The sequence below is a fragment of the Pinus tabuliformis genome, chromosome 4_1 (genome assembly GCF_031772625.1).
Source record: "Pinus tabuliformis cultivar Carrire ecotype Pingquan chromosome 4_1, CPIR1, whole genome shotgun sequence".
In the NCBI taxonomy this organism is placed as follows: Eukaryota; Viridiplantae; Streptophyta; class Pinopsida; order Pinales; family Pinaceae; genus Pinus; species Pinus tabuliformis.
The window spans coordinates 152,522,280-152,545,015 of NC_142303.1; the positions used below are offsets into that span (position 1 = coordinate 152,522,280).

General features: G+C 35.7%; 2 protein-coding genes across 3 annotated transcripts; one reads left to right on the forward strand and one right to left on the reverse strand.

Moving 5' to 3' along the window:
* Positions 1–5,838: 5,838 nt before the first annotated feature.
* Positions 5,839–6,360, reverse strand: LOC149174645 (protein INAPERTURATE POLLEN1-like). The gene has a single exon (XM_089420913.1). The coding sequence runs from the start codon at positions 6,358–6,360 to the stop codon at positions 5,839–5,841; it is 522 nt and encodes a 173-aa protein (XP_089277039.1).
* A 12,121-nt stretch (positions 6,361–18,481) lies between these two features.
* LOC149174646 (uncharacterized) lies at positions 18,482–19,601 on the forward strand. Of its 2 annotated transcripts, XM_089419370.1 has the most exons (2): positions 18,482–18,804; positions 18,874–19,601. In XM_089419370.1, exons 1-2 carry the CDS (start codon positions 18,781–18,783, stop codon positions 19,270–19,272), a joined length of 423 nt encoding a protein of 140 aa, XP_089275496.1. In that variant the 5' UTR covers positions 18,482–18,780; the 3' UTR covers positions 19,273–19,601. The 2 variants fall into 2 exon arrangements, with proteins under 2 accessions (XP_089275496.1, XP_089275495.1); XM_089419369.1 differs by having other exon boundaries at positions 18,487–19,601.
* Positions 19,602–22,736: the final 3,135 nt, after the last annotated feature.

Genomic DNA, 22,736 nt, shown 5'->3' on the forward strand with positions numbered 1-22,736 from the left:
TTTGTTTCACGTCCCTGGACAACCTGCTGTTGGGTAGGTGGGCGCCCCTCTGTGGGCGGGCGCGCCCTTGGGCCGACCTGCCGATAAGTAGGAATTCACCCTTGCTAGGCAAGTGTGCCTCTGCCTAGACACATCTCTTGCCTTAGCGTTCATGCTACATCCTCGTACATCACTTGCTTGTCTTCACTTCACATCGTTTTCGTTCGTTCCACGCGTCGCACCGGTTCGTTGCATTACCTTGGCACCCGATGCCCCTTGGTGTGGGCATAGGTTCATAAGTCGATCACTATAAGTTTGCGTTGTGTGTTCCTTACCCGAATTGTGTGGGCGCCCTTTGATATAGAATGTTCGTGCCTCTCAACTCGCCATCCTATGTGTGCTCTTTGCTAAGTCACCACCAAGTTGCCCTCGTCGCATAGGTGGGTGCCTTGCTTCCGTGCGAGTGTGCCCATCATGCACGCTTGCCTAACTCAGTCCAACTTCGGTTTTTCGACTCTCTAAGTATCCATGGGCGGTTATGGGCACCTGTTATCCTTGGTGCCAACTCGGGGCCCTAACACCTATGATGTCATCTTTGATTTCTCCCATGGGTGGCCCCACTGTTTACGATGGTATTCTACCTAGTACTTGTTTCATATAGCACCCCTCCTGTACTCTTGAACTCTCTAGTTCGTCTTGGCCTCTGCTTCATTCTTGTTATCTTGCTTCTCTCTCCACCATGCCTCGTTAGAGGGCACGGTTTTGAAGGAGGGTTGCATATTACCAAGAGTGGGTCTACAAGGGAAACACTGGCATGCACCATTCGCTGGAATATTTCGCTACGCACTATCATGACATCATGCTAGGACTCATTTAGAACTCACTCGGGTTGAGGGGGAAGCTTCCTTGCAAAGAGTTCCCCACTTGGAGACATAGGTTCTTACAAATGGGCAAATTGGATCCTGTACAGAGGGCACATGCGTGGTTGGTTCAATCAATATATGCAAGTTATTGATCTCTATTTGCAGATGAAGTTTTTACTGGGGCGTACTCTCTTGGATCAGCTTGAGCACCGTGTAGAGATTCTCCATTCTAATGATCGCTTACATCAACACTTTGAGGGGTTTGGATCGCAAAATGGAAAGAATAGAACAACATCTCAACATATCTCCTATGGCAGGGAGAACATATGAGGACCCAAAAATGCCCATCTAAGACATTGTCTTGGACTCATATCCCTTAACTTAGTTGTGCCATGCCCATGTCCTATGTCTCTTTTGATACAAAAGTTATCATGCAAAGCCGCTTAGGCCAGTCTTATAATAATAATTTGGTTAATTTTGTAACTTTTAGTATTCAGGTTTCACGACCATCTTTACGAAGAATTCTTTTTTAGATCTCGTTAAACCTTCGTAGTCCAAAAAATTAAAAATTAACAATTGTTTAAACTCGTATTGTAAATCCTATTATTTTTTTAAACAATACAATTCACTTTTATATCTATATATATATATAGATAAATATAAATATAAATATAATGTTAATATTTCAAATTATAAATAATAATAACCTAACCATTAATTTAATTTGATGATATTAAGTGTGTTTTCACTTGGAGTTTCTTTATCTTTTAACAATCAATTGGAATTATGCTAGAAGTTTATTCATAAAACTCGACTCCCAATATTTACGCCGTAAGGCGTTTCCCTCTGAAACCCATCCCCCTCTTTGCCTACCTGTCATCCTTGGACACCGTACAATTAGATGTTAGACGATTACAAAAACTTGAACCGTCGATCAATCCCTCTGAACTGTTCAGCTCCCATTTACTTTGAAGTGCAATCAATCTCCTTGGAAGTGTTATCACATTTCATTTTCTGATCGTCAATACCAGTAGGAAAGAATTGACAAGAAGAAAAATATGGAGATAACAGCCGCAGGAAGATCATCATTGTGGTGGGATATGCAGAGTTGTCCCCTGCCTCCTCCTTTCGATCCTTTCATCGTTACTTCCATAGCCTCTGCTTTACTTCACAAATTTAACATCATCGATGTTAATGGAGTGCGCGATGGCTGCAGATCCCTAAATGACTATCACTTCTCTGCCTATGCATTCTTCTCTCCGGCTGAGACGAAGCTTTGCCAGACTCTCATTAACTCTGGAATCCGTTTGCTCCAACTCCCTCCAGGTCAGTACATTCATTTCCCTAGCTTTGCTTATTTTCAGAACTCTAAATCATGGAATCATTGATTGCACTAGCTTTTCTCACTTCAGAAACCTAAATCATTTAGGAGATTTTCATCTTTCGGATAAGATCTTTTGTTAACACTTTCTTGCCCCTATTAGTTTCCTTGGTTGCGTATCTTTTCTCCAGAGGAGAAGACATCCTTTTCATTACTTTTCATTAAGAAAGAGGAGCACAGTTACATATATAACCTAAAATACTTCAAAGGCATATACACTTCAAAGTCAGCTACTGTAACCCACACAAAACTGTTTGGTATGGACAAAAAAAAATATGACAAGAATAGCTTAAAGCTTTGCAAAAACTGAACGAAATTGCTGAAAATGATACATAGCAGATAGACTGAGACATTTTAAACTCCATATTACAAGAAAGATTGACTATTTATAAACAAAATTAGACTGTTCATAAGCAGACAGAAAGGAAAGAACCTCTTGACATAAAAAAGGATGTGAGCCAAGTGAAGATCACTTGGAATCTGAACTGATACCCTCCTGAATAACCGAATGTCTCTTCATTCTTTAAAGAAGATGTGACCATCCTTCAGAAGAGTTTTCTTGGACAGATAATCAGCTTGATAGTTCCATTCTCCAGATAAATTATGAAAGTGATCCTTAAGAAATTGAATTCAGTCCATCCAATGCTTAGGGAAAGAACCTTCAGATGCCCCTTTGCCTATCTTTGAATTCAGTCCATCCAATGCTTGAGGGAAAGAAGAACCTTCAGATGCCCCTTTGCCTATCTTTTCAGTTGCAAGTAGTTGTTCAACAAATGTCATTTGTCTCGCTTGAATTAGATCTTGTTTCCCCTCACTTCCGTCGTATTTCTTTGGGTGTCCATTGAACTTTTTCTTAAAATATTTCATAGTGGTATTCGTCTTGAGATTGCCTTTAGGTTAGGAATTGAAGGGCAGAAGAAGTTACCAGACTTCTACAGTAGTTAAATATTTCTGGACAGTAACACATAATAAATACTCACAATATCATCACACAGTAACAAATAATAGAGTTGGGGCTCTGTAATTCTAATTTATTAAATATCTTGAGAATACAAGATTATCAAAAAACTACTGGAAAATTCTTTATAAACACGATGGAGGATTTTCTAGAAATACTAATTGTGTGGATAGATATGGTCTATTTCTAAATGTAAATTTTAAAATTTCCATTATTTAAAAAATAAAAAATTATTGATAGAATGTGAATATTTTTCATGGAATATATGATACAACCCATAAAATCAAGAGTTTCCAAACTGTTTTTCAATTTCCTACCTCCTATTTTGTCCTGGCTTTACAAATTATCTGGGTTACAAATTACAAATTATCTGGATTACAAACCTCCACTTTTGGCTTTACAAATTATCTGGGTTACAAATTACAAATTATCTGGATTACAAACCTCCAATTTTGGCTTTACAAATTATCTGGGTTACAAATTACAAATTATCTGGATTACAAACCTCCACTTTTGTCTTGGCTTTACAAATACTCTGAATTACAAATTTCTGGATTACTAATTACAAATTATTTTGGATTACAAACCTCCACTTTGGTCATGGCTTTACAAATTATCTGGATTACAAACCTCCACTTTTGTCTTGGATTTACAAATACTCTGAATTACAAATAACATATACTTATTTTTATGGCCGTAAACATTTATCAACCATTTAATTTCACTTCACTGATTATAACTCTGCTAAATTAGCTGAACTATGAATAATGGTAAATTAGCTGCAAGTATGAATAATGGTTTAAGTATGACTAATGGTTCCTAAATTTTAACTCAGGAATAATTATGTGTAACATGAATCACAGGCCAGAGGTATGAAATGGAGAAAATGATGATCGTTGATATTCTTTTTTGGGCGATGGATACACCACCACCGGCAAATCTTATCTTCCTTGTTGGGAGTGTGGATTTCTGTTACATTTTTCAGAAGCTCTGGCAGAGATCGTATAACATTTTCTTGGTCTGCCTACACATGAATCACAAGCCAGAGATATGAAATGGAGAAAATGATGATCGCTGATATTCTTTTTTGGGCGATGGATACACCACCACCAGCAAATCTTATCTTCATCGTTGGGAGTGTGGATTTTTGTTACATTTTTCAGAAGCTCTGGCAGAGATCGTATAACATTTTCTTGGTCTACCCGTCTGCGAGCCAAATTCGTAAAGGTATGTTAAATTCGGCCAACGATTGTCTGGAAGGGTTGCCTTTTCTCGGGTCGTTACAGGATGAAGATCATCAATCACACTCTCCTAGAGGGAATAGTGTATTTGATCACACTTTCTCTACTGCTTTCCCTGCTGCTTCAATCTCTGTTTACGAAACATAGACTTTCTCTACTGCTTTCCCTGCTTCTTCAACCTCTAATCACGATACAGAGGCTTTTCCTACTCCTTCCCCTATTTCTTCAACCTCTGTTCACGACAATGAGTCTTTCTCTGCTGCTTTTCCTGCTTCTTCAACCTCTGTTCACGATAGACAGATGGAAGAATCAAATAATGCATCCGTTCTTAAGTACAGTAGGGAAACTTTACTGAGTCTTAAACCCACCCTCAGTGGTGGATGGGATGGTACATGCGGCCTTCCATTTGATTTAACGGGCAGTAGCCCAGCGCAGACAGAGCCTGGGTTCCATGGCCATTTTATTAGAACAGAGAAGCCTAGGAGCCCTATATCTTCAGCATCGTCTACAGAAAAGAATAAATCAACTTCGTTGGAGGAATTCAAAGCATGGCTGAACCGAGTTGTGAACGGCAACAAACATGTAGAAAAGGGATACTCTATTTGGGCCCATTCATACAGACTTCTGGAAAGCAACTGGCATGATTCTGGATGAGAAGTTGTTGGGATTTTCAGATATCAGACAGCTTGTAGAGGAATGCAAGGACATTGCTGTGCTCAAGGAAGTGAAGCGAGGATGCCATCTGGCTTTTTCCGTTAAGCCCAATGAGCAGCAAAACCCCATGTTTGCATCAAAGGGGCAGTATCCAAAGCCGGTTAAAAAAATCAAATCTAAAGAGAAACCCAAGACAGAAACAGACTCAACACGGAAACCAAAGGTTTCGGCCGAAGAATTCAGGGAATTTATATGTCAAAATTCATTTCCTGCAAGAGGGAGAATTATCGCAGGGATTCCTGATGTCAACAAAATAGCAACAAATTCTTTGCCTACCTGTCATCCTTGGACACCGTACGATTAGATGTTAGACGATTACAAAAACTTGAACCGTCGATCAAAACAGTTACAAATTTGTTGGAAATAGTTACATATTACAAATTGGTTACGGAGGCGGACAATTGCAGTTTGGATTTTGTGAAGAATTATGTAGCTAATTTGGCAACAGCCCCTCCCCTGGATCCCTCCAGGCCGCTCTAGCAGATTCATTTTCTGCGCGTTAGATCGGAGGATGCAGATTCCAGCGCTTTCTGAATCTTGTAATTCCCTATTCAATTCCTGGATCTGCACTGTGAATCCACTCTCGAGTCCAGCGCCTTCTGAATCTTGTAATTCCCTATTCAATTCCCGGATCTACGCTGTGAATCCACTCTCCAATCCAGCGCCTTCTGAATCTTGTAATTCCCTATTCAATTCCCGGATCTACGCTGTGAATCCACTCTCCAGTGCCACCACAGCGTCTTGATCCTCTCGGCGACTCGATCCCGGGGAACTTTCTTGGCGGTCTCGGAGCAGGGCCAGCAACCAGTCTTTGGCAATGGGGCCTCCTAGGCCGAGCTGAATGTGGCGCATTCTGTGAAAAAGGGCAGGAACCATGGTGCACAACACCATTTTGATGTTCTCAACCTTGTTCAGCAAGTCCTCCGACGCGTAAGCCAGCCCACCCCTGCGGTAATAATTCTTCTCCGACATCGCAGGTTCGAGACGGAGGCGGTCCAGGTAATGCGCGACGAGGCCGTGGAAGAGATTGATGAAGAGTGCGGGGTGCCAATCCCCAATCCAGAGGTAGGGTTTCTCCAGAGATGTTCTCCAAGCAGGCGTCAGGACTTGCAGCACGTCCTGCCTTGCTGCACGGTCAAGGGCATCGTAGTGGGATTCGAAATGGAGACATAGTGCTTCCACTTGAGCCTCCACGTAGATCACGTCGTCGGATTGCAGCTGCATCTTGGATATCACTGCAGAAGCTTTTACATGGTTTGTTTGTGTTAGATATTTCATTAAAGCTAAATCTCAAGAAACTACCAGCCATTGTTGCCATTACCTGGTGGACCATCGAATTTGTTTTAGGATCACTATTAGCCCTTTCCTCTATAGCAAAAGTTTTCTCAACTGAAACATTCTTAGCTAAAACAATCCTAGATATTGCTACATGGGTAAACTGTTTTCTTCTACTTTGTTGTACTATCAAAGCCGTTAGATGCCATACCTTCATCAACACTAAGGATTTATCAGATCCCCTGCTAAAGGAAACTGCAGAAGAAGAGATTCAAGTTACTCCATTGAGTAAAGCATGGTTTTTGAGCCGTCTAACTTAGACTTCGTTTTATGATTGTGATATTGTCGGTGGCAACTAGATTAAACTTCCTCTGGTCATATCAAAGATCTCTTAGGAATATGTTTTATTTCCAAATAGAAGTAGATATTCTATACTTCTAATTAATTAGTCATTCACCAGTGGAGAGAACTCAAGGATGTATCTTCTTAAATCCTTAGTTTTGGTATTGAATTCACTGTTGAAAGGGCATTTTCCAGAGGGCAATCATGATTCCGACTGCAACCTTAGTTACATTTCAAGGATCAAAGGATGACACATTTGTTATTTGTTTGTCTCAACTTTCTTAATTTTGAGAAGCTTGACAACATGTTATAGAAAGGATCAAGAGCATTTGCAGACCCGCTAAAGTTTCTGTTACCTTGTAACGGACCTTAGTAATTGTATATATGTTAATGCTACATTGAGATATTGGAGCTGGGAAATTCAAGATGGAGCTCACGTATCTGGTACATTCTACCCAGTGTCCCCTTCCCATAGAATCTAGATCAATCAATATATCAAATGATGATACGTTTTTCCTATAGTGATTGTAAGTGTCTATTTTCTGTCAATGGGTTCTACAATAAACTGGGACATTGCCTTGAAAGATTTGAATGCAGATACAAAAAAGCAGCTTACAATGAACAATGACAGTGGGAGAAACATATCACCAGTGATATTTGATCAAACCAAGAATGAAAATATGGCTAAGTGGTGAGCAGAGGCAGATGTGTGGACAACCAGGGTCCAGTAAGATGAAATTAGTGAAGGTTGAAAATGAATGCAATATGCAAAGTCAGAGAGGTAATATCACAAATTTATAATTGCAGACATGGTTGACAGAGCCAAGGGGTCATTTTTGCTGGGTGTTTTGGTCACCAAAATGTAGTGTAAAAAGAGGACAAATTCACTAGGATTGGATCCATGATTTTGCTGAGAATTTACCAACCAAGTCGCAACAAAAGGGAACACATTTTTAGGTGGTAAGGCACCCATCAAATCGTTGTATTGAAGGGCCATGAAATGCCATTGACAAAGGCACGATTTCGCTGGGGAAGCAACAACCAAAACACAGTAAATTTTAGCACGAATTAGCCGTGGAAATTGGTATGATTTCGCTTGGTAAAAGGTTCATCGAATCTACTATTTGAGGGGCCATTAAATGGCAATCGTTTCTGCAATGATTTGTAGAGAAAACTGGAAGAGACACAAGTAAAAACTAAGTTCGAAAATAGCCAAGAAAATGGCTAATCTAAGAAGATCATAAATGTGCCAGAAATATGAAATTTTGTTCAAGTCAATTTGGCGTATGGTTTATTTGGGTTTCAAGTCTACTAGGTGTATATTGTGCATTGGTGAAGCTCATTGCCAGGGAACCACCCCCACGCAATTCCACTTTTGGTTTTTGTCATTCCACTTTTCGAATCTCAGCGAGCACACCAAGAGAGCCAACAAGCAAATATCCAGGTGTTGAAAAATCCAAGCATGTCACCAAGAATCAAACATTAAGTGTGTGCCAAGAAAGAAGAAGTGCGCCCACGAAGAGAACTCATGAATATCAAATGCACAATGCATCCAATAAAGAGATGAACACATTTCCATATATACGTTTTAAGAAATATTTTAGTGTTGGAACTTGGCAGGTTCATGCTTCTTCATGAGACCAATATAAATGTATTGTTTCAACGTCGTTGGTGGCAGATTTATGCAACATATTTGATCATTTAAGTTTAACAGATTTGCCTTTTCTTTTCCTACAAAGAATTTGCTCTTTATATGTGCTGGAGTTATTGGGATATTCTTTAGGAACTAGCAGGCATGCAAATTTATATTTTTAAATCCCTAATTCTCCTCATCATTTGCAAATTGTTCGTTTGCATCTATGCTCAGAGAAGACAACTTAGCTTCAGAATGTTTGTAAAACAAAAAATGCAAATTTTAACAAATATGGAGGTAATAATAAACACCCTGTGGTGTCAGAACAATGTTTTCTTGGGTTTCTTTTGCGCAATAGCATTAGAGAGCCGTATATTGGTGAGGGACCTTTAACCCAACGCATCAGTGGCTTCATACAGGTGTGATTGGGGGTGCTCATCTTTGTAGGTAGAAGAAAAGAATTTCATTGATACATTTGTGATTATTGCTTTCAACAGAGCTCTCTAGAGTGTTATCGATCCCAGGTCTGGTATTTACAAAATGTGACTCAGCTCTTAAAAATGAGGTAACATTCTCTGCATTTTTAGAGAAGAAAGAAAAATTGAACACTTGTTTCTGCAATGGCAGAGTATGGATATGTTGTTTGCATGATATCAAGGGAAATATCTTATTCAGCTGATGTATTCCTTACCTTCCCGTGCTATTTGTAATCGTGTTGTTAAGATACTTGATAATTTTCTTATGCACAACACTCGTGTGAAATTTTCTAATAGTGATTTCTGGTCAAGTTTCCCGGCAGATCTATTTTTACCCTGAATTGCAGTCACTATTTTATCATAGAAATTTATACTTGAAAAGTGTTGATCTTACATTCGTAATAAGGCCTCATGCTAATTGGAAATTAGTCTTTAATCCCTAAAATTACACAATTTAATTTATGTCATAATGGAACCATTTTTACACCCAATTTGATGATTTAATGCACTTGTTCGAGATATTCAACTCTGTTTCTTCAGATTGAATGTGGTTGTGGGAAGTCATGAAGTCGTTGTTGATGATGGCCAGTGTAATAATTCTGTTGTATTTGGCAACAATGTTGAAGATCCAGTAGTTGCTCTTAATGTACAAGGCTGGAACAACTCTTGGTTTCGTTTTTGTGAGGTATCATCTTTTCTTCTCCCCATAAAGATATAAGCTATGGAGGATGAGTGGATGGCTATAACGACTTTGAATGTGTAGTAATCCTCTGGATGGTATTTATTGTGAGAATGTCATGTTCTTGAAAAGGTTTCCAAATCAAAAGACAACGTAGCTTGGACGTACACATTCTTAAGGAGAAGGCCATAATGAAGGGTTTGTCTTCCTCATTATCTGTACTAAAGATCCTTTGCATACATGCCAATGAAGAATTTGTTGCTATTTTGTTGAACACATATCTAGCCTATCCTTTGGTAGCAATTAGTGTTGGAACTTGGTAGGTTCATGCTTATTCGCGAGACCAATATAAATGTACTATTTCAACGTCGTTGGTGGCAGATTTATGCAACATATTTGATCATTTAAGTTTAACAGATTTGCCTTTTCTTTTCCTACAAAGAATTTGCTCTTTATATGTGTTGGAGTTATTGGGATATTCTTTAGGAACAAGCAGGCATGCAAATTTATATTTTTAAATCCCTAATTCTCCTCATCATTTGCAAATTGTTCATCTGCATCTATGCTCAGAGAAGACAACTTAGCTTCAGAATGTTTGTAAGATAGAAAATGCAAATTTTAGCAAATATGGAGGTAATAATAAACGCCCTGTGGTGTCAGAACAATGTTTTCTTGGGTTTCTTTTGAGCAATAGCATTAGAGAGTTGTATATTGGTGAGGGACCTTTAACCCAACGATCAGTGGCTTCATACAGGTGTGATTGGGGGTGCTAATATTTGTAGGCAGAAGAAAGGAATGTCATTGATACATTGTGATTATTGCTTTCAACAGAGTTCTCTGGAGTGTTATCAATCCCAGGTCTGGCATTTACAAAATGTGACTCAGCTCTTAAAAATGAGGTAACATTCTCTGCATTTTTAGAAAAGAAAGAAAAATTGAACACTTGTTTCTACAATGGCAGAGTATGGATATGTTGTTTGCATGATATCAAGGGAAATATATTATTCAGCTGATGTATTCCTTACCTTCCCGTGCTATTTGTAATCGTGTTGTTAAGATACTTAATAGTTTTCTTATGCACAACACTCGTGTGAAATTTGCTAATAGTGATTTCTGGTCAAGTTTCCTAGCAGATCTATTTGTACCCTGAATGGCAGTGACTATTTTATCATAGAAATTTATGCTTGAGAACTGCTGATCTTACATTCATATTAAGGCCTCATGCTAATTGGAAATTAGTCTTGAATCCCTACAAATTACACAATTTAATTTATGTCATAATGGAACCATTTTTACACCCAGTTTGATGATTTAATGCAATTGTTCGAGATATTCAACTCTGTTTCTTCAGATCGAATGCGGTTGTGGGAAGTCATGAAGTTGTTATCGATGATGGTCAGTGTAATAATTATGTTGTATTTGGCAACAATGTTGAAGATCTAGTAGCTGCTCTTAATGTACAAGGCTGGAACAACTCTTGATTTCGTTTTTGGGAGGTATCATCTTTTCTTCTCCCCATAAAGATATAAGCTATGGAGGATGAGTGGATGGCTATAACGACTTTGAATGTGTAGTAATCCTCTGGATGGTATTTATTGTGAGAATGTCATGCGCTTGAAAAGGTTTCCAAATCAAAAGACAATGCAGCTTGGACATACACATTCTTAAGGAGAAGGCCATAATGAAGGGTTCGTCTTCCTCATTATCTGTACTAAAGATCCTCTGCATACATGCCAATGAAGAATTTGTTGCTATTTTGTTGAACACATATCTAGCCTGTCCTTTGGTAGCAATTCTGCATGCACCATTGAAAGAAGCTTCTGGATGTAGGGAATTGGTGATGCAACATATATTCATTATGTAAGTTATAAGGAGCATAACATAGAGTTTCCCCAAAGAAGTTGAGGAAGATGAAGCCCTAGAAGAAATGCTTATCAATGCATTCATGGATTGGAGAAGCAGGTCAAAGATGGAAGCTTCTATCTACTTAGGGTGTTTAAACTCCCATGAATGATTTATTGGATTGGGGATGTTGTAACATTTTCTTGGCAAAATAATACAGTTAAACTTTTTGAGCTTTTCCATAAATCCACCAGCTTTATTGGGTGTTCTTATTCTCATAACAATTGGTATATGGCCAAAGATTTTTTCACTGTATTCTTTGCATCATAGTCGAGCTGTATTCAAGATATTATAGGGTTGTATTACTCAACGATTATCAATGGCATACCTTAGTGTGAGTACCATGACATGGGAATTATCACCTTTTGCTGCATCTATCACACAATGTTTTTAATTGCACCAACAAAAGTCATTGAATTGTAGTCATAACAATGCCAGGGCTCTGTAATGAATGTGAGGCATATATGTTCATAGCAATGAGATGGAATAGTGAATGGATGGGCAAGCAATGTTCTATTTGGACTTCGTTTTATGATTGTGATATTGTCGGTGGCAACTAGATTAAACTTCCTCATTGGTCATATCAAAGATCCCTTAGGAATATGTTTTATTGCCAAATAGAAGTAGATATTCTATACTTCTAATTAATTAGTCATTCACCAGTGGAGAGAACTCAAGGATGTATCTTCTTACAATCCTTAGTTTTGGTATTGAATTCACTGGTCGAAAGGACATTTTCTAGAGGCCAATCATGATTCCGACTACAAACTTAGTTACATTGCAAGGTTCAAAGGATGACACATTTGTTATTTGTTTGTCTCAACTTGCTTAATTTTGAGAAGCTTGACAACATGTTATAGAAAGGATCAAGAGCATTTGCAGACCCATGGACCTTAGTAATTGTATATACGTTAATGCTGCATTGAGATATTGGGGCTGTGAAATTCAAGCTAGAGCTCACGTATATGGTACATTCTACCCAGCTTCCCCTTCCTATAGAATCTAGATCAATCAATATATCAAATGATGATACGCTTTTCCTATAGTGACTGCAAGTGTCTCTTTTCTGTCAATGGATTCTACAATAAACTAGGACATTACCTTGAAATATTTGAATGCAGATGCAATAAATCTGCTTACAATGAACAATGACAGTGGGAGAAACATATCACCAGTGATATTTGATCAAACCAATAATGAAAATATTGCTAAGTTGTGGGCAGAGGCAGATGTGTGGACAACCAGGGCCCAGTAAGATGAAATTAGTGAAGGTTGAAAAAAATGTAATATGCAAAGTCAGAGAGGTAATATCACAAGTTTACAATTGTAGACACGGTTGACAGAGCCAAGAGGTTTGTTTTTGCTAGGTGTTTTGGTGACCAAAATGCAGTATAAAAAGAGGACGAATTCACTAGGATTAGACCCATGATTTTGTTGAGAATTTACCAACCAAGTTGCGACAAAAGGGAGCACATTTTTAGTTGGCAAGGCACCCATCAAATCGCTGTATTGAAGGGCCATGAAATGCCGTTGACAGAGGCACGATTTCTCTGGGGAAGCAGCAACCAAAACACAGTAAATTTTAGCACAAATTAGCCTTGGAAATTGGTATGATTTCGCTTCGTAAAAAGTTCATCGAATCTGCTGTTTGAGGGGCCATTAAATGGTAGTGGTTTGTGCAATGGTTTGCAGAGAAAACTGGAAGAGACAAGTAAAAGCTAAGTTCGAAAATAGCCAAGAAAATAGCAAACCTAAGAGGTTCATAAATGTGCCAGAAATATGAAATTTTGTTCAAGTCAATTTGGCGTATGGTTTATTTGGGTTTTAAGTCAACTAGGTGTATATTGTGAATTGGTGAAGCTCACCACCAGGGAACCACCCCCACGCAATTCCACTTTTGGTTTTTGTCATTCCACTTTTCAAATCTCAGCAGCAGACTGAGAGTGCCAACAAGCAAATATCCATGTGTTGAAAAAACCAAGCATGTCACCAAGAATCAAACACAAGTGCGTGCCAAGAAAGAGTAAGTGCGCCCAGGAAGAGAACTTATGAATATCAAATGCACAATGCATCCAATAAAGAGATGAACACATTTCCATATATATGTTTTAAAAAATATTTTAGTGTTGGAACTTGGCAGGTTCATGCTTCTTCGTGAGACTAATGTAAATGTACTGTTTCAACGTCGTTGGTGGCAGATTTATGCAACATATTTGATCATTTAAGTTTAACAGATTTGCCTTTTCTTTTCCTAGAAAGAATTTGCTCTTTATATGTGCTAGAGTTATTGGGATATTCTTTAGGAACTAGCAGGCATGCAAATTTATATTTTTAAATCCCTAATTCTCCTCATCATTTGCAAATTGTTCGTCTGCGTCTATGCAAGAAGACAACTTAGCTTTAGAACGTTTGTAAGACAGAAAATGCAAATTTTAGCAAATATGGAGCTAATAATAAATGCCCAGTGGTGTCAGAACATTGTTTTCTTGGTTTGCTTTGAGAAATATCATTAGAGAGTCGTATATTCTCAAATTGGTGAGGGACCTTCAGCCCAATGCAACAGTGGCTTCATGGGATTAAATGTTCCTTTTCCAATGGTGGCATATTTATTCAACATATTTGATTATTGAAGTTTAACAGATTTGCCTTGCCATCACATTCATCTCCTCCAAATTCAACTGAATTTCTTAATGTTGTCTCATTTTCTTCCTGCAATCCTTCAGGAAAGCTTCCTATTTCCACCACAATCTAAGTGAAGATGGAACGGTAGCATTAAGAATTTTTGAAATGAGTTTGCCCTTATTTTCTTATCGCTTTGGAGAATAATTGGGGTTTATTAACATATTCCTAATTATTCACTGCATATGTCTGTACACAAAGCAAGTTCGTTTGGAAGGGCATCAGTCTGAATACAAAGAGCAGTTTGCCCTTATTTATTAACTGTTCGGTTAGGTTGGATAAAGAACCATCTAGAAGATGGAAGCAGAATATTGAAGAAACTAGTTCTGTTTGTAGATTTTGGGAAATCCTCTAAAGACCCAAGATTCGGCATCGACTAGAGAGACAATTTATTTGATATGGTTTATAAACAAATATATGCTTCTTCTAGCATGGGAAGAGCAGGTGGAGGAGCCATGTTTTGGCAGCTGATGGCAGAAGGAATGTATAGAGATGGTATGATATTGTCTTGTCTCAGAGTCCTTCCACAACATCTAACACCAATATGATGCATGTTCACTCAGGAGGATGCACAAAGACTTTATTTGTACAAATTAGTCCCCATGAAAATGACATGGGAGAAACTCTGTGCTCACTGAAATTTTCCAATAGAGTTCAAGGATTAGAGCTTGGTCCTACTCGGAGGTAGCAAGATGTAAGTTTTCACTGTATGTATTCTTTTGCTAGCATGGAAAGAGCAAGTGGAGGAGCCATGTTTTGGCAGTTGATGGCAGAAGGAATGAGCTCATATAGAGATGGTATGATATTGTCTTGTCTCAGAGTCTTTGCACAACATCTAACACCAATATGATGCATGTTCACTCATGAGGATGCACAAAGACTTTATTTGTACAAATTAGTCCCCATGAAAATGACATGGGAGAAACTTTGTGCTCACTGAAATTTTCCAATAGAGTTCAAGGATTAGAGCTTGGTCCTACTCTAAGGTAGCAAGATGTAAGTTTTCACTGTAGCATGGTCCTTGCCTTTTCTTGATATTTTTCTGCCTTTCAAAAATTGTCAGAGAAACATTAATTAATGTTATATGCTATTACCTTACGGCATTTCCATTGCAACATCTGGTGCAATCGCTAGTTTAACTAATTTTAAGACAACTTATATCATAATTTTTTTTTAAATATTGAAATATATAAAAATTAAAAAATCATAACTTTTTAAAAAATATATTAAAATAATTAAAGTGAAATTCTAAATCTAAATACGTCCCTATCAAAACGAATAACGAATTATTCCGTATACTAAACATAGATAATCAAATTAGCTAGAAATTTGTGAATCTAAGCTATTAACGTGATGGTGTTAGTTACGAAGCATTCCACCTACAAAGTTGAAATAAATAATAAAAAATAATTTGAAATTTGTGATATTTATGGGCCAAGTCATGAGAATTGTGTGAAAACTGGGAACCAGTTGTGGTAACCAAACATCTTTTCTGCCCATGAAGGCAGCGTGTTCTGGCATGCCAAAGCATTTCCTCGTTTCAAAAACCAGTGTACACATCAAATCCGAGTTCGACCTTACCCTACTTGTCCTACTCCAAAAGCTAGGTGCGTTATATCCTTTTGTATGGTGGTGATTATTGGTTAAATTTGATGGTGTATTAATTTGTATTTTTTTATTATTAAAAGTGCAGTGTTATTATTAGATGTTTTAGTTTTATTTTTAGTAGTTTTCTTCCTAGTTAATTTGTTTTTTAAAATCATAAATTTAGTTATTTAATTTCCAAAATCCATATGTTTTGAGTTTTTTTTTAAGGTATTGAATCTATTTTTATATTTAAAAATATATTTTAAATAATAAAAGTTATAATTTTACTTTGAAATGTATTTTTAGAATAAGATGAAAAAGAAAAAAATATCTAATAGTTAGAGTGTATTTTTACTTAATCATCATATATTTGAAATTTCAAAATCTACATGTTATTATTGATATTTTACTAATTTTTAAAATCCTGACTTTGATGAGCGAGTTAAAATATTCATAACTGGTTTATCTCAAATATAGTTAAAATATTCATAATTTTTTTATCTCAAATATATTAGCAATTGCAGATCAAATTGCAAAAAATAAAAAAAGTTAGCAATGACCCTAGATGAGATTCCAAGGTAAGCACAGAGTACATGGTACCCATAATGCTAACACTTCATAATGAGACTCTAAGTATTTTATGCCCACATCTTTGAGACGCTTAAATGAAAACACACTACGCCCACAATTGTTCTTTGGGCATCCTAGAAAAGCTTGTCTCCATCACATCTCACATCATGCAATCTTGCACTTTGAAGCATAAACCATGAACACTAAAGCTTGAAATGTGAAGGTTCATACACAACACCACCATGCCCATATCAAAAAAGAATAGAATCGACTCTCTTTTTTTGTGGAAGTGAAATTTAATTTTTTTTGTTTGATTTTGAGAGCTTTTGTGTAGTATTTTCATGTTTGTGTGCCGATAATGAAACTGACTTTTGATAAAAATGGGTCTATTTATTGGTTTAATATAGAAAATGGGTTTATTTCGTGGTTGGATATGGAGATCTTAAATGCTTGATTACCACGGCTTTGATGTGATTGATAAATTCATACTTGAATCTTAACACAACTAGGTTTAGGACATTGAAATCTTGGGTGCTAGTAGCAAAGCTTTATCCTTAGCTCCATCCCTCTTATTTGTAAAATGATCATGGTTTGTTTTTTCAAAATGCAAGCGAGTCTATATATTATTATGGCTTGAAATGTTAAAATCCCCCAAATTAGTATTTAAAAATTGGTTCAAACTTGTTTTATTATGTATAAAGTCATCTTTTAACACAACTTGTCGCATTAAAACTTAGGATCAAATATTCCTCTTAAAATTCAATATAAGTAATTGGTTTAAACAAACTACTTAAAACTGTTTCATGATAACTTGCAAAAGCTACAAAATTACATTAAAAAATATTATATGTAATTACACCAAATCACTATCTCATTTAGTAGTAAAAATAAATATGATTGAATATATTTATTCAATTTCAATTAATATGAGATATGTTTAGGTGTAATTTTGCTTAATTTAAATAATTTTTTTTATATATATAATATGGTATGTATAAATTAAAATGATGGTGATGGTGATGATTAACGTCCACTAAGACTTGGACCAATGTGGTCTATCCGACCTCAAGAAAAGGAAAAAGGAAAAAAAAAGAGTCTAATTGTCATTCTCAAAATCTTGTTTATGTGAGTAGGGAAAGAAGTGCTCCAAGATCACTATAGTTGGGCTAGCTTAATAAGTCAAGAAGATTGGAGGTGTGGTTGATGATAGCAAATTGAGAGTGGATGTGGGCAAAAGTCGGGTAGTGGACCAATGTGGTCTATCTGACCTCAAGAAAAGAAAAAAGGAAAAAAAAAGAGTCTAATTGTCATTCTCAAAATCTTGTTTATGTGAGTAGGGAAAGAAGTGCTCCAAGATCACTATAGTTGGGCTAGCTTAATAAGTCAAGAAGATTGGAGGTGTGGTTGATGATAGCAAATTGAGAGTGGATGTGGGCAAAAGTCGCGTAGTCTAAAAGGAAGCGCCTTTCATCTTCCACCTTCCTAGTATCACAAATCCGAGAGATTCTATCATCCCAGGGAGTCTTGGGAGTAGACCACTGCCCGGTCTCACTTCTAAGCTCATGAGAATTAGTTCTTATCCTAGCGATGTTCTTTATCTTCTTAGTGTTGGTCCACATAGACAGATAATTCCGGTTATCAAGAGTGAGGTTGAAATGAGTGTATAAATAAAAATAAAACATAATGAGAAAAATAATTTAACTATATTTAAGTTTTAAAACTATTTTTATTTGATTAAGAACTTGTTTTTCTTGGACATAAGGAAACAAGTTAACAATTCAAGACCAAGGGACATTTACCATGAATACACTAACTGGTAATTCTAAGTTTCTTTGAATAACAGTTATAAGTCCGCCGCATTAGCAGATAGAAGCAAATCATAAATATCCCACCACTCGTTTGATAATAAAATTATAATAATTTTTCACAATTTAAAAAACATCCTAATTTTTTTTAACCGTCAATAAATAAATAAATAAAATTTAAAAGATAAAGATTCACTGAAAAAGGAATATTTGAAACGTAAGATAGCCGATCAAATTTATAGTGTTTTGGCGACACAGCCATTACTCTATGGCCTACATACACTTTGTGACGCATGCGCATTCGTTTTAGGTGGACTTCGATAGTAACATTATGAACGTCGTCATTTATATCAGCAATCTCTATTAATACACTGCTCCATCGCACACAGCCTCTGTTTTTTCAGCTTTTTTGCTCGTCAATCAGGTGGCCGCCTCTGTTTTTTCAGCTTTTTTGCTCGTCAATCAGGTGGCCGTGGCCAGGCTTTCAAAGTTCAATGCATGGGAACTAGTAGAAGGCCGTTAGGGCACGTTAAAGAAGGGGGGTTGGACAATAAATCTCCTCTGTATCGGGCATATTCTGTTGAATTTGTCAATTCTTATTTGCGCCCGGACTTAAATTTTTGTTTTGCTTGGGATTATTTTGAGTTAAGGAGCTTACAAAAATAGAAAGGATTTTCTGTGAATTTTGTTGGGGTCATGGGGGTTTATGAGAGCTTGAAGGTTCTGTTGCAGAGCAGGAGAAAATCTGTGAATTTTGTTGGGGTCATGGGGGTTTATGAGAGCTTGAAGGTTCTGTTGCAGAGCAGGGGAAAATATGCGAGGCTGGATGGCTCCACCAAGCGTCGTCGCCTGCGAAGAGCCAAGTTGGGAGGCAGCCGCAAGAGCAGAAGGATCTGGAGATTCAGGCTCTTCCCCAAGATCAAATTAAGGAAATGGTTGAATCCCATGGTTTATCTGGTTAAGCTGAGAGACGCTTATGTGAAAATGATGCTGAATCTGGCGGATTCCAGGGTTTTCTCCAGCGATTTTATGGGTGGCGGGTTCGCCCCTCAGTATGCTGTTGGCGGTGGAAATCCCTTTGGACAGCGGCCGCTAAAGGAGTACGATGAAAAGATGTTAATCGAGATTTACGGAACGTGGTTGATTCAAGCTGAGATACAGGCTGCTGCTGCTGCGGTTGAGACATAGAGAGTTAAGGTATTGCTGGATGTTTATAAATAAGAGCCCCATGGCCATCCGCTGGGATCTGGTTAGTAGGGGTAGAAGATCCGTGGGAGTTTTAACACAATCGGCCCACGATCGATTCTCAGCGCAGATTCTACCTGATATTGTCCAATGCGGCATTGAAAGCCATTCTAATAAAGCCATGGCTGCCCCCTGCTATATTCTTTTTTTTTCTCCCTTTTTCTAAGCTGTAACGGCAGACAGACTTAAGTTGTGCAGAATTTGGGAGCCGTTTCTGTCACATAATCCTCGAATGCAGGACTATTGGGAAGTAAATGTTTATTTAGTAATCCTTAACCATCATGTCACCTTAATCAATTATAATGAATTAAATATTAAATTTCATAGGTGTGCCCAGTTTAGAATAGAGTTTCTTATTTTAATTTAATTATATTTTTATTATTATTATTTTAATTTAATTATTAATAATAGTTAAATGGATAATAATGATGTAATTTTTATATAATATTTTTATGTTAATCAAACAAATTGTATTGATCACAGCTCGCTTTAAAAAACACATCACGGATAACAAGGTGGGCGAATCAGGCTTAGCTGAACTTTTTTATAACACCAAACACTTTATTTGTTTTCACATTATCCATCTCCTTTCTCCTTAACCTCACCACTACCATTCCTACTCCTTCCCTTATTCCAAACTCTTCTTCCCTCTTAAAATTCCTCCTTTCTCTTTTTACTTATTCTATAATAAAAATTGTTTAGCTTAACCTCTCTATCCCTTCCCCTTCCTACTTTATATTCCTTTCCCCTTCTTACTTTATATTTCTTTTCATCAGGTTATTGTTTCCCTTCTTTTCTTGCTATACATTATCATATTTATTAACGATTCATATATATATATAATTAACTTAACCCCTTATACATATATTTTAACTCATTTATAATATATATTATAATATTATATAATGAAATATATATAAAAATTATATATACTTTATAATACTATATATAAAATACTTTATAATAGTTATGTATTTTTAATTAAGTTCATTAATTAAAAAAGGTCATATGAACAAGAGTCATATGAAGTGAGTTATGATTTTTTGGACATGTGGTATTGAATAGCCATGGTATCATGCCATGATATTGTAATAAAGCATGTTTATAAATTTAAAATCTCCATAAGTGAGAATGAATATCTATGGTTAAGAATGTTGTTGCATGTTTTTTTTCCAAGAGTGGGAAAATCTATCATAAATTAGTTGTAAAAATAACTGTGACTGATTGCTATTAGTGAATACACCAGCCTGACTCATTATTGTTATTCAAGGAAAAGTGAATACACCAACGTGACTCATTATTGTTATTCAAATGCACCAATGTGACTCATTATTGTTATTCAAGGAATCATACAACGTGTAATTACAACCATCAATCATATTAATTTTTATGCTCATTTTAATTTTATAAGTGTTTTGATGTTTATTATGGATTTATGTGTATTTGGAGTTTGCTAACCGTTCAATTTATATGGCTATAAAATAGAATAAATCACAATCACTATATGAATCATATTTAACCAGATCAATCTCATAACTAAAGTTAACCATAATCACCTAGACTTAACTAAATCAATATAGTCAGCCACTATAGACAAAAGCAAACCAAAGTTAACTAACATTTTCCATAGCCAAATAATTCAACAATAATTAAACAAAGTCAACCATAATTAACTATAATACACCATGGTTAGGTTAGTTAATTACAATCAACCAAAGTCCATTGAAGTCCTCCATGGTCAACCACAACTAGCTAAGGTAACCACACTTAACTAAAGTCAACTAAAGTGAACATAGTGAATTGTGTTTAGTCACGGTTTACAAAAATCATCTAAGATCATGCATAGTCAACAAGACTTCAACTCTAGTCATCCTAGGTACCCAGGTCAACTATACTTAAGCATATTCCACCAAAATTAGCAATAATGAAACTCAACAATGCTTAGCAAAAGCATCCATGACAATCAATCCATGTCAACCATAGTTCAATAAATAGATCATGGTTGATCACAATGAACCATGTTTAAAAAAAGTCAACTATAATTTTCATAATAAACCAAAAACATTAAAACACAACAAGTGCCAAACCCACAATACTTTGTCAAGTCAACCATAATCAATCACTCTCTACCAAATACACTACAATAAATAAACTCAATTTCACTTAACCTAACTCAAACAAATCAATGATAAAAACCCAACTAAACTGAAATCACTTAAATCAAATATATTCAACTATAAACAACCACGTTGAAACCATCTCAAATAAAATTAACTAAATATTTTTCTTCTAATTATTCATAATAATTAAATTATAATTTAAAATTTTATTATTTATATTATTATTAAAAATATATTATTTTTATAATAATAAATATTAATATGAATATTAATATTAATATTTTAAATTATAAATAACAATATCCTAACCACTAAACATTTGATTTGATGATGTTAAATGTGCTTGCACTCGGAATATTTTTATGTTTATTATAAAGCTTGATTTTCAAAATTTCAGCTAATTTTAAAACAATTCAAAATAATAATTTAAAATATATATATATATATATATATATATATATATATATATATATATAATTTTAAATTTTAAACCAATTATAATTTCATCATATATTTTCATATTTAAAAAATATATAATTTCTTTAAATAATATTAAAATTAAAAAATTAATAATATTAAAAAAAAAATAATAAATCTAAATAAAATTTGAGTATTAATTTTTGGAAAGTTTTCTAGTTTATTTTGTTTAAAATTCAATAAGGATTTATTGAAATCATTGATAGGTGAAATTTTCATAGTTAAAATTTTCCATAGATTTTTGAGAATGTTGAATATATATATATATATATATATATATATATATATAGTTAAAAACCAATTTAAACAACACAAATCAATATTTTATCACATTTTTTTGTCAGATTCGAACAAGAAATCTATGGAAACTCCAAAAAATCACACTTCAAAACTACTTCTACATAATCAAATTAATTAAAATTTTGTAAAACCAAACTGTACTCACATACAAAGCTAAAATAAATAAATAAAACTAATTCAAAATTTATGATATTTATAAGCCAGGTCATCAAAATGGTGTGAAAATGGGAAATGCTAAACAAAATTCTTTTCTTCCGATAAAGGGCACGTGCTCCGGCATGTCAAATAGTGTGAAACTCGATAACAAAACTTCGTTCTTGTTTAAAAAAACAGTATACACAACAAATCTTCAACGACGGTTAATAGAAGTAGTCTGGCCGATCCGGACCCGACCTCACATGTCGTAGACTCAAAAGGTGGGTGTGGTGGATGGTAGAGTTATTTTTATAGTTAGTAGTTAACTTTGATGGCTATTAAAATGTATATGAGATGTTTTTGTCTATTTTAATT